This window comes from Mytilus edulis, chromosome 14, assembly GCF_963676685.1.
Source record: "Mytilus edulis chromosome 14, xbMytEdul2.2, whole genome shotgun sequence".
Classification (NCBI taxonomy): Eukaryota; Metazoa; Mollusca; class Bivalvia; order Mytilida; family Mytilidae; genus Mytilus; species Mytilus edulis.
In genome coordinates, this window is record NC_092357.1 from 42465021 (window position 1) to 42478187 (window position 13167).

The window sequence follows — 13167 nt, forward strand, 5'->3', positions numbered from 1 at the left end:
AATTTTTCTGATAAAACGGTTGGTTCAAATTTTTTGAAATTTTCATATTTTTGTCAAAGGGTCAAAGTAAATACTTTGTCAAAGTTTTATGAAAATTAAACGATCCAAATTAATTTCAGTGAACGTGTTAGGTACTACCTTAAACGACATTGAGAAAACTACATTGCATGTGATAATGAATTATTCTGTCTAATGTTTTTCTACCTTTTACACTCAATCTTGCGCTAAATCTGATATTAACATTTCTTCCTTGATATATGAGAATTGGTATCAATTTGAAAGGTTTGATACAAAATATATACAGAATGAAAGTAGTGGAATTCGGGCTAGAGCCGCTAGATAATGATTAAGTTTAATGTATAATGTTATAGTTTAGGAATTAATACAATGAAGCGAAGTAAATGTGTTTAATATTATTATTAAATGAAGATTTTATTCAGTCAAGAAATAATCTGTACCATACTTGTAGAAAACAAAAATATTATAGATTAGATGTTGCATAAAGAAAAAAAATCCATAAAATAAATCATATCAATGTATTATAATTTATAAGCAATGGTATATATATATTTAAAGTTTTTTGGGTTATAATAGAAGTATGAATATTTTTTAATTGAAAATATTGTAGGCCAAAGCAGACATGATTGATTCATTAGACAAGTATAGAGGGCACTGTGAACCTTGCTTCCTATTCTATGCTGTAAGTATAGTTTGCTGTTGGAAAGAGATTGTTTTAATATCATTTTATTATTATTGCTTATTTGTGCAATCTGAAAAAATTGAAGATTCAGATTCATTTAATCTATAGACTATTTGAAGCATCTTTAACTCCAGCTATGAATTTGGCTTGTTCATGCTTCAAGTAATTTATTACCAGCTTTATGCTTCTTCATTCATCACTAATCAACTTTCTCTTAATGAATGGTTTAAGGAATGGTATCAGCATGATGTTTGCAATTCTATTTGCGCTCCCCCAAAAAATCAAGTTTTATATGATTTGAAAACATAACCAAACAAAATAAACTACTGTAAAAGCAGAAATTTTTGTTGAGGATTTAATTTCGTTTATTCCGTGGAAAGAATATATCCACGAAATTAAAACCCCACAAAAATTTAACCTTCATATAAAAACCACTTACAGTTTGAGGAAACCACAAAATTAAATCCCCTTGAAATCTTACAGAGACAAAACCACGAATTTTAACCCCACGAAAATTAGTGTTTCTACAGTATCTTAATAATTTCAAATGTAAATAAAAATGTTTTAGGGAGGATGCTTGGTAGCAGTGGTAAGGGGAGCTAACTCACCAAAGATTCTAAGAACAATTACAGAACAACTTAAACAGGAACACAAATGTTTGGATGGTGGTTCAGAGAGAAAAGAGGTTTGTTATATAAAAAAGGGGGGACATGAGCTGCGTCAGACTTATGCAAATAAATATTTATACATCTATAGTTTTATCCTATTTTTCATGTTGAAAAAAATCTATGCAAAACTGCAACTGTTTGAAAATTGTAAGAACCCTGCAAAACAGACCAACATTAGAATTTCATTTTGGAGATAACTGTACTGTATTTTAAGCTCCTACTGCATCAGTTGGTGATTTGATGGTCACAAATTGAGTTTAAAGGAGATGCGCCAATGGAGTCAGTAAACAGCTACTTGCGAACATCAAATCACCAAAATTTTTAAGGCTCTTTCACCAGTTATATTTGAATTCAAATTAAAGTCATATAAAAATATGATCGCCTGTTTTATTAGTAGAAAACAAATTGAAAAAAAGCTGTGATTAAAAGGTTATAATGTGCATAAATGTTTTATTATAACATCAGTCCTTTTGAACTTTAACCTCATTTTTTTCCTAAATAATTTTCTATTATTTGTAATAGATCAAGGATCCATTCATTGCTCAATTAGAGTCTAAAGAAAAAGAAACTGAAAAAGAAGAGGAGGAAGAGGAAGAAGGTACTTGTTTTACCTATTTTATTATTGGAATATTCCAACATCAAATAAAAGTTTATTCCAATTTCTTCAAAAAGTATTTTTAGACACTTTCTTCAACAGTTAGTTTTCTTTAAGTTTCACTTTGTGATAGAATATGTTTTACGATGTACTTTTTACATCTATCTATTTGCAGATGTATAGGTATTGCATAGTTGGCTGTGTAGAGTAGTCAATATGATACTAATATCAAGGTTCAAAAAAATATATTTAATAAACAATGTTAACTTTACTCCTTAAAAATTTGAGAGGCTGAATTTTTGTTAAAATGCCTAAAAAATATTTATTTTCAAACATTTGATTTGTAAAAATATGAGATGCAGTTTAAATTAATGAAAAATTAGAAAATATTAAACAAAAGCTTATATGAATATCCTTTTTGTTCAATTACATTTTTATATTTGCATCATTAGGTTGGTTCTTTTATACTTGGAGCATTGTTGCTAAAAATGAATTTGAAAAATTATTGATAACTCTTTTAAAAGAACTAAAAATACTTTACCTTTAGATTATACTAACAAAACGAAATTACTATCAATTTCTTAAATTATTTTCAGAGGAAAAGCGTATGTTTAGATTGAAAATTGAATCCCATTTTCCAATGTGTGTTCTGTCCTTTTTTTTATTATTAACATTGACCTTGTATTTTTGTATGATCTTTTTTAGCCCCATAATACTGTTAGTTATTTCCCTTCAGAGTTGACAGTCCATTTACACCTAGTTGAAATATCCTGTTGAAAATATCATGCTGCACAAACACCTTTCAACTTTCTGTACATTTCTATATCAACATTTATAGGAATTAAGTTTTTAATATTTTATGGAGCAGCTAATACCAGAAAAAAAATCCTGATTTGAATTGATTTTTTAACAATTTCTGCTTTATAAAAAGAATTTCTGTGTGTTACAAGCAACCTTTAAAATTTTGTCAAATTCTCTCTATATAAATCATTGAATTAAGGAGTAAGACCTTGGTTCAGGGAGATAACTCTTTAAATCAGTTAAGCGTTTGTAAAAGCCAAGTTCATTAATGTATTTTTTCAGCATTTACCTGAAACAGATTGAAAATAATCTATGTAACCTAGAAGCTTAGAATATATTTTTGAAAATGATTGACACAAACGTACTGATGATTTTAAGAGTTATTTCCCTTAACCTAGGTCTACCTCCTTAAACTTAATCATTATGTTGATATCAACAAGAGAATTAGAATTTACAGGTGTATATTTTTCAACAGCATATTTAAACTATTTGTATTTTAATAATGACCTGTGTTCATATTATTGGTACAAGGATAGTGATACTGAAAAAACAGTGTAACATGAATTTTTTTTCCCAGTATCACCATCAATGTATTGTGTTTGTTGTCCTGTCATGGTGTATTTAAATCTTTGTTCTGATGGTATTAAGTCTTTATTTTTTTTAATGGGAAAAGATTTTTTCTTATTGGTTTTGGTGTATTAGTTACATTCTTTGATAACATGGATAATCCACAAGCCTCTTTCTTTTTCTTTAAAAATGTAACTTCAATTGGTGCTCACAATAAACATATTTTCATCGAACAAGAATTCAAGCTCCTAGACTTCATAATTATCAGAAAGTTTTTTTTATTGCACAAGAATCCAAACCTACTTGTCGTTATAGTTATCAGATAGATTTGTAAAGAGAATATGTATATTAGGTATAGATAAATTTGAATTTGAAAATTCATTTCTTTAACTTTCATGTTGTCCGAGATACCTGTATTGGGAGTCACGGTATATTGGTTCTGTGACTAAAAATTGTTTAGTTCTGTTTTGATAACGCGGGTTTCATTAAAATTTTGCAGATCTTGTAACTTTAAAAGATAAACAATATTGCTCTTTAATAAACTAAATAATCGATTATTGATAAGAAAATGTACTTTTCTGACATTTTTTTCTTATTTCAAAAAATCAGGACGTCCTCCTTCTAAAGGAGTACAAAGTCAAGGTATCACAGTAACACTGCATTTAAAAATAGAATAGAAAGTAAATTATTTGATTAAAGATCACTGTTTGAATCATGGCTAAAAGTACATACATGTAGGCCGATCTTTAATCAGATAAAACACTTTCAATGATATTTTTAAGCACAGTGTATTTGTGTGTATGAATATGCAGATTTATTTACAAATAATGTCATGTGTTGTGTTTTTGTGAAATATCATAATCTGTTCAAAGATTATAATCATTTTTGTTGCAGTTTTCAGAATGATTTTTATAATTTGTTTTATATTTAACACTTTCAATGATATAACCTTGTTGTGTGTTAACCCTTTGTAGAAGATGAAACCTCTCATTAAAATAACAGCAGTTTAACATACTTAAAACTTCTCTCATAACTGACTGACTCTTAAACACATGCATGACTTTGTTGGTCTAAGTTTTATTTAGAGTTACTAAAAAAAAAAGTTAAAATTAAAATGTATCAAACTTTTTTCTGGCGGATAACTTAAATTTAGTTTTGAGGTCTGTCTTACTGTGTCAAACAGACCTTATTTGAATTTTGGCTGTCCAAAAAATTGAATGGAATTAAGTTTCAAAAAGAAGAGAATTATTTTTTGGCAAAAAGCATTTTATTATTTCTTTCCCTGTTTAGATAAACAGGCTTGCTGTTATTTTTAAACAATTAATGCCTGGCAGATTGGTTTGTGTAAAAGCTTGCATGTTAATTTATTATATGTTCAAATTTATCTGTAAAATTTCAAGATGAATAAGCAATAGAGCATATATTGCAAGGTGTGACAAGTCTGTTTCGCTGATTGTAATTCTTCCCTTCCAAAGAAGTGTTTTAACAAACATGTGTACATTCATTTTTTAAATGACTCATGCTATAGCTTCAGAAAAAAGTTTACAGTTTGAGAAATGAAAGGATAAATTTTATGATGAGATAAAGTCAGTGTATACATATGGCTATTTGTTCTTATTTTTACAGAAATGAATCGATTAAGATATAAGGGAGAAATCATTAATTATGGTGACACTCTAGAAATATCAGGTTGTACATTTCAACAGTCACCCTGTGCTTAAAATAAACATCATGTCATTTAAAACAATATTGGTCTAAAACCATTTATAACCTGATATATTTAATTTTGAATTTTAAAAATAAAATTAATAATGTCTCCTAAAGTGGTATATTTTATTTGTTCACTTAGCAAATTTATGTGCCTTCAATAATCAATTCAGAATTATATCTTTTGTAAATTACATATGGGTGTAACCTATGACTACAGAAAAGTTATTCCAAAACAAGGGGAGAAAACTCTTTGAAAATTTGAATGCTAGATAAGGGGAGAAAACTCTTTGGATATTTGAATACTTGACATGGTGTTTATTTTTCTCGTATGCATGATGTAGTACATGTTATTGTTAATTACTCATGTTACTGAAGATAAAAGATAAATGCATCTTGAGGACATATGTACGTACTAAAAAACCTGGCTACCATTCTTTCTCTTTGAATAACCAAATGGTTTTATTGAAAATCAAGATGTAAAAGAAGGCATGAGAAATGAGGGCCCTCATGGGGTTTTTGATTATGTGATTACTTGGCCGTTTTTTTAATGATTATTTGATTATTAAGCCAAATATTTCATGATTATTTGATTACCTAGGACTGTATTTTTAGTTTATGATTATTTGATTACTAAAGATAAGCAAATATTTAATGATTATGTGATTATATTGGCAAAAAAATGGTGATTATGTGATTACTAGGACCCCCCCATGAGGGGCCTCAGAAATGCATGATTGAAATACACTGATTTATTTCTGTATGTCAGGTTGAACATGTTAAATGAATTTTAGTTAAAGGGGCACTAGCTGTCAAATTCATGTTCACCGATTTGACTGAAATTCTAATATTTTATTTATAACAATTAATGTAAAACATTTTTCCAAACTATCAAAAGTATAAAATAAACAATTTACAGGACATGGTCTCAATAAGATGTAGCTTCGTTTCATAAGAATTTTGGCCAATACACCATCTAATTAACTATCGAGTTGACCTTCTATGACCATATAAGTGATGTAAACATAAGTATAGATATAAATAGATAAAGCAACTTGTGCAATTTGATTTTTATAGGTCTGTTAAATTTTGTTTTATAAATTATAAATTTATGTTTATCCTCGTTTTTACCTTTATAAGAATATTTTTTTGTGGATCGAATTAGTCAATCAAATTATTTACCTAATTGGTTCACTTTCAATGTTAACGTTTTTTCCTTTAAATTTATGTTATTCTATCTCTTTTTACGGGGTTAAATTGGAGTTAACATGAATATGGATTTAAAGAGGTCAAATTTTTCACTTGCAAGTGAATGATTCATTATCAATGTTTATTAGCTTGATTTGACAAAATTGAACCATTTTAGCTGATTAAAGCAAATTATTATTTCACTTTCATTAATGATGGAACAAAAAAAATCATACTTTAGATTTTAAGTTCACATGGCCTAAAAGGCCAACTAAGCTTTTCTCATCACTTGGCGTCGGTCGTCGTCATCCATCGTCGTCAACTTTTACAAAAATCTTCTCTGAAACTAATTGGCAAAATTTAACTAAACTTAACCACAATCATCATTGGGTATTTAGCTTAAAAAATGTGTCCGATGACCTGGCCAACCTACCAAGATGGCCGCCATGGCTAGAAATAGAACATAGGGGGTAAAATGTAGATTTTGGGTTATAACTCTGAAACTGAAGCATTTAGAGCAAATCTAACATGGGGTTAAATTGTTTATTAAGTCAAGATCTATCTGTCTTGAAATTTTCAGACCACCAGTTGTTAGGTTGCTGCCCCTGAATTGTCAATTTTAAGAAAATTTTGGTGTTTTTGGTTACATGTATTATCTTGAATATTATTATAGATAGTGATAAACTGTAAACAGCAATAATGTTCAGCAAAGTAAGATCTACAAGTAAGTCAGCATGACCAAAGTGGTCAGTTGACCCCTTAAGGAGTTATTGCCTTTTACAGTTAATTTTTTAACAATTTTCATAAATTTTGTAAATTTTTGTAAATTTTAACAAAATATTTTCCTCTGTAACTAATGGGCCAAGTTCATTATAGAAAGAGATAATTGTAAGTAGCAAGAATGTTCAGTAAAGTAAGATCTACAAACACATCACCATCACTAAAACACAATTTTGTCATTTAAAAATTAATAATCCATCTGTGTCTTTTGTTTAATATGCACATAGACCAATGTGAGCGACACATGCTCTTAAGAGCCTCTAGTTAATATATCTCGTAGCTAGTGCCCCTTTAATATATTTGTTCTTAATCCCCTATTTTCGTTCAACTTTTTAAACCTAGTTTGTATTTCACTTTTACCTATTGGCCCTATGTGAAGTCAGGTGTAAAACCAGTTGTGTCCAAAAGGGGGAAAAGTTAATATGATATAGTTGTTGCCTTTCAGTTGTTTAAATGTGTGCTTATTATGGGTTCATCTTGTGTAATCAGTATATCTTGTTTGGCTTTTTAATTGTATTTATTATTTTCAGTAAAATGTTGTAAACAGTTTGGTAAAACATAACATTAGCCCAAATTAATTATTTTTTTTAAATTAAAAAAAAATTGGTAGTTCATTTTGGTGGCTAAAGTCAGGGTAATTAGCTATTAACATTTAATTTAGTAGCAATCACTCAAAACTTTAGTAAAAAAATATTTAAATCTGTAAAATGCATGGACTATTTATTAGACTAACTGCAGCTATTATAATCTTGAAAAAAGCATCATCTATTTAAGCTTTAAAAGTATACATTATATGATGGTAGACTTAATTTATAGTTGTCTGTATGAAAAAAATATGACAAGTTTAAGGTATAGGTGTTAGGATGTTGAGTAACATATAGCCTTTATCCTTTAGACCTTATTACTTTACATGCATTATGACAAGTGATTATGTTATATGTACAAGTATGATGATAGTAATACTTTAGGGTATATATATTAAGGGGGTAGACCTTGGTTCAGGGAGATAACTCTTTAATTCAGTGACACGTTTGTAAAAGTAAAGTTTCATCAATGTATTTCAAGCATTTACCTGAAACAGATTTAAAATAATCTGTGTATCCGAGAAGTGTAGAAATATATTTATGAAAATGGTTGACACAAACGTACTGATGATTTTTAGAGTTATTTCCCTTAACCTAGATCTACCTCCTTAATTCTTAATTACATACATTATAAAATAATATATAGTTGTAATTTTGAATGCATGGTGACATACTAAGGAGATAAATTTACATTCATGCCAACACTTAGACTAAAAAAATAATTATGCATTTTCAATTTAGTGTTGTAGAATTTTTAGCATAGTCTTAAGTATTTTGCTGCTGCTTAAATATTCCTTGAAGTGCAGCAGTTCAGTTGTGAATTTTAAATTTATTTACTCATTACAGCATACCCTTTTCCATGGGCAAATTGGCTGATCTTATGCTTTTGATTACTCACGTATTATACTGTATTCATAATGATAACACATTTTTGTTTTGATTGATTCATTTCTGTAGAAATTATGATCTTTCTGGTTCATATTTTATTGTTATTTTAAAATTGAATAAAAATAAAGTTGGATCATTATTCATATTTGATAATATTTAGTAAAGAATTGAGTAATAATTCATACAAATATTTTTTGTTTTATTCTAATGTTTATCCCTATTTTACAGAAGGTGTAAAGGAGGTCACTGTAGCCTTAATCAAACCAGATGCTGTGGAAGCTGGAAAGGTTGACCAGATACTTGAAGATGTAAGTAACATATCTAGATAAACAGAGTACAGTCATCACATACACACAAAGTTAATTACTTAACTTACAGATGAGTACAGTCTTAACATTACCCTGTCCACATACACACACAAAGTAAGTTACATGACTTAAGCATGAGTACAGTCTTAACATTACCCTGTCCACATACACACACAAAGTAAGTTACATGACTTAAGCATGAGTACAGTCTTAACATTACCCTGTCCACATACACACACAAAGTAAGTTACATGACTTAAGCATGAGTACAGTCTTAACATTACCCTGTCCACATACACACACAAAGTAAGTTACATGACTTAAGCATGAGTACAGTCTTAACATTACCCTGTCCACATACACACACAAAGTAAGTTACATGACTTGCAGATGAGTACAGTTTTAACATTACATTGTGCACACACACACAAAGTAAGTTACATGACTTAAGCATGAGTACAGTTTTAACATTACCCTGTCCACATACACACACAAAGTAAGTTACATGACTTAAGCATGAGTACAGTCTTAACATTACCCTGTCCACATACACACACAAAGTAAGTTACATGACTTAAGCATGAGTACAGTTTTAACATTACCCTGTCCACATACACACACAAAGTAAGTTACATGACTTAAGCATGAGTACAGTCTTAACATTACCCTGTCCACATACACACACAAAGTAAGTTACATGACTTAAGCATGAGTACAGTCTTAACATTACCCTGTCCACATACACACACAAAGTAAGTTACATGACTTGCAGATGATAAAATGGAGAATGGAAATGGGGAATGTGTCAAAGAGACAACAACCCGACCAAATAAAAAACAACAGCAGAGGGTCACCAACAGGTCTTCAATGTAGCGAGAAATTCCCGCACCCGGAGGCGTCCTTCAGCTGGCCCCTGAACAAATATATACTAGTCCAGTGATAATGAACGCCATACTAATTTCCAAATTGTACACAAGAAACTAAAATTAAAATAATACAAGACTAACAAAGGCCAGAGGCTCCTGACTTGGGACAGGCGCAAAAATGCGGCGGGGTTAAACATGTTTGTGAGATCTCATTCCTCCCCCTATACCTCTAACCAATGTAGAAAAGTAAACGTATAACAATACGCACATTAAAATTCAGTTCAAGAGAAGTCCGAGTCTGATGTCAGAAGATGTAACCAAAGAAAATAAACAAAATGACAATAATACATAAATAACAACAGACTGCTAGCAGTTAACTGACATGCCAGCTCCAGACTTCAATTAAACTGACTGAAAGATTATGATTTCATCATATGAACATCAGGCACAATCCTTCCCGTTAGGGGTTTAGTATCATACCATCATAACATATATGAGAAGAACATAACCCGTGTCATGCCAACAACTGTTTTTAGAATAAATGTGTTTAGTTCCGATGCAAAGACCTTATCAGTGACTCAATATTAACGCCAAAATATGCAATCTTTAATGACTTGACAACAATATCGTAATTATATCCCTTCTTAATAAGTCTATTCAAAGGTTTTGTAAGTTTCTGAGGTGAATACTGACACCTTTGTGCTATATAAAGAATATTTCCATAAAAAATTGGATGTGAAATACCTGAACGTATTAGAAGTCTGCATGTTGAACTATATTTACGAATGATGTCTTTATACCGATGATAAAATTTAGTAAATGTTTTGATTAGTTTGTGATATCGAAAACCCTGGTGTAATAATTTTTCAGTAATACATAAATTTCTCTCGTTAAAATCTAAAACATTATTACATACACGAGCGAATCGTACAAGTTGAGATATATAAACACCGTAAGATGGTGACAAGGGAACGTCACCATCTAAAAACGGATAATTAACGATAGGAAATGAAAAATCATCCCTTTTATCATAAATTTTAGTATTCAGCTTTCCATTAGTGATATAGATATCAAGATCGAGAAAAGGGCAGTGGTCATTGTTAGTATTAGCTTTATTTAAAGTAAGTTCAACAGGATAAATTTCATTAATATACATACTGAAGTCGTCATTATTGAGAGCCAAAATATCATCCAAATATCTAAAAGTATTATTAAATTTGTTTATCAGATGTTGTTTTGATGGGTCTTTGCTTATTTTTGTCATAAATTGTAACTCATAACAATACAAAAACAGGTCCGCAATAAGTGGTGCACAGTTAGTCCCCATTGGAATTCCGATAATCTGACGATATACGAGTACAGTTTTAACATTACATTGTGCACACACACACACACAAAGAAAGTTACATGACTTAAGCATGAGTACAGTCTTAACATTACAATGCACACATACACACTCATAGATCTACAGATGTGTACAGTCTTAACATTACCATGTGTACATACAAACTCAAAGAAAGTTACATGACTAAAGTATCAGTACAGTCTTTAAATTGACATGTGTACATACACACTCAAAAAAAGTTACATGACTAAAGCATGAGTACAGTCTTTAAATTGACATGTGTACATACACACTCAAAGAAAGTTACATGACTAAAGCATGAGTACAGTCTTTAAATTGACATGTGTACACATACATGTACACTGAAAATGTTGATTGTTGGTGTTAAGCATCATTTTTGAGCACCACTTTGGGTCAATTTGGTGGCAGCCATTTTTTATTGATGGATGAAGCTGGAGTGCCCATAGAAAACCCAACAACCTTCGATAGGAAAAGTGACATTCCTAGTCAATAATGATTGGAATTGAGTGCACCTGTACGAGTGTGGTTAAAACTCCCAACTTTAGTGTACACTGAAAATAAGTTACATGATTACAGATGATTATAATCTTCACATTAGCATGTGCACATATCCACTCATAGTAAGTGGCATGATTTACAGATGAGTATAGTCTTTCTATTACACGTTCACGTTCACATTCAAAGTATTAGTTACATGACTCTCAGATGAGTACAGTCTTAACTTTACCATGTGACTTGTACACTAAAAGTAAACTTTTGTTCAATTTCCTTTGAATATTGCCATAAATAATCCCAATCATGATGAAAAAATTGTTTTATATATATATATATAGATAAAAGCAGCAGGCATTGAAATCTTGAAACATGAGGAGAGAAAGTTAACGGAAGATGAAGTCAGACAGTTCTACTCTCACTTACAAGACCAGGTAATTAACTTCCTCATTTGATGGTTTCTCAATATTATGAATGTTTTAAAATTAGAAAATACAATTTCCAGAATACATTCCAACATATTTTGATTAATTTCAAATTATTTGAAATAGCATTTATGTTGTCAATATGCAACAAAAAATAAATTTGGCACTTATTTGACATGAAACTTGTCCCAACCATTAATGTATGCATCTATGGCCATTTGAATCAATACATTTTTCATACCACAAAAGTTTGATAATGCAGTCCATCTTAGAAATAACCACAAAAATCATACTTTCCATTGAAAAAAACCTACATAATTAAAAAAAAAACTCGAGGGCATTTAATTTTAAAAGTATGGTTACTTTTACTTGGTCCAAAAGATGGTTTCTTTTTCTTGGTCCAAAAGAATTGCTTTACAAGGTTTTAACATCTGTTATTACAGGACTTCTTTGAAGACTTAGTCAAATTTATGACAAGTGGTCCCAGTCATGTGCTTGCCTTGACCAAGGGCAAGACTGGTGAAAATATCATAGATGAATTCAGAGATCTGATTGGACCAACTGATGTGGAAGAGGCAAAGACACAGAAACCAGAAAGGTTTGTTGTATGCTCTATGGTAAAACCTTGGTATATTTTTCAGGTTATTGTGGAATCTCTGATTTCCCTTGATTTAGAAAAATTGTATTTAGTAGAAATTTGATTTTGTTGTTTTTTTAACCACTAGATGCTTAAATTACATACCCAGGGCTCACACTACTTCAGAATTATAGGGAGAAGTGACTTCTCTTTTTGAAACTGATAGGGAGAAGTGGTGAGATTTGAAAGAGAAGTGCTCATTCATGCGGTGCGCTACAATGTTTGGATTTTACTATAGTATAAAGGGTCATATGTAAATAATGTTCTTTTTATATTATTCAATTCATATCTGAGTATACAATTAAAGTAACATTTCAAATTAAAAGTTGTTTAAGTTTTACTAAGGTTCTTGTGAGAAACTACCAACTAAATATTTAATATCAAGCACTAAAAAAAATACTTTTTTATTTTAAAAAATGTAAAGAAATTATAATATATCAATTCAAATTTAATTCAAATCTATCTTGTGTATGAAATCAGTGTTTCTCATAAAAAAATATAAAAGTTATTAAGCGTGGCCATAATATAATTAATAGTCTTCAGAGTTAAGCAACTTTGAAACAATCCATAAAAAATATAGGGAATTATATACACC

The 13167-nt window shown here is 30.0% G+C and overlaps 2 protein-coding genes across 13 annotated transcripts in view; both read left to right on the forward strand.

Moving 5' to 3' along the window:
• Nucleotides 1–13167, forward strand: part of LOC139502590 (protein Wnt-6-like) — a 466832-nt gene that overhangs the window by 315122 nt on the left and 138543 nt on the right. The window lies entirely within an intron of this gene.
• Nucleotides 1–13167, forward strand: part of LOC139502585 (thioredoxin domain-containing protein 6-like) — a 67606-nt gene that overhangs the window by 7000 nt on the left and 47439 nt on the right. For 8 of the 12 annotated variants that reach the window (XM_071292091.1, XM_071292092.1, XM_071292094.1 and 5 more), the window contains exons 4-10: nt 629–700; nt 1269–1385; nt 1891–1966; nt 4958–5020; nt 8707–8786; nt 11852–11944; nt 12379–12533. In XM_071292091.1, coding sequence (XP_071148192.1) covers nt 629–700; nt 1269–1385; nt 1891–1966; nt 4958–5020; nt 8707–8786; nt 11852–11944; nt 12379–12533 — 656 coding nt within the window. The remainder of the gene's footprint in view (nt 1–628; nt 701–1268; nt 1386–1890; nt 1967–4957; nt 5021–8706; nt 8787–11851; nt 11945–12378; nt 12534–13167) is intronic. The other 4 variants (XM_071292103.1, XM_071292097.1, XM_071292093.1 and 1 more) reach the window with 1 other exon arrangement.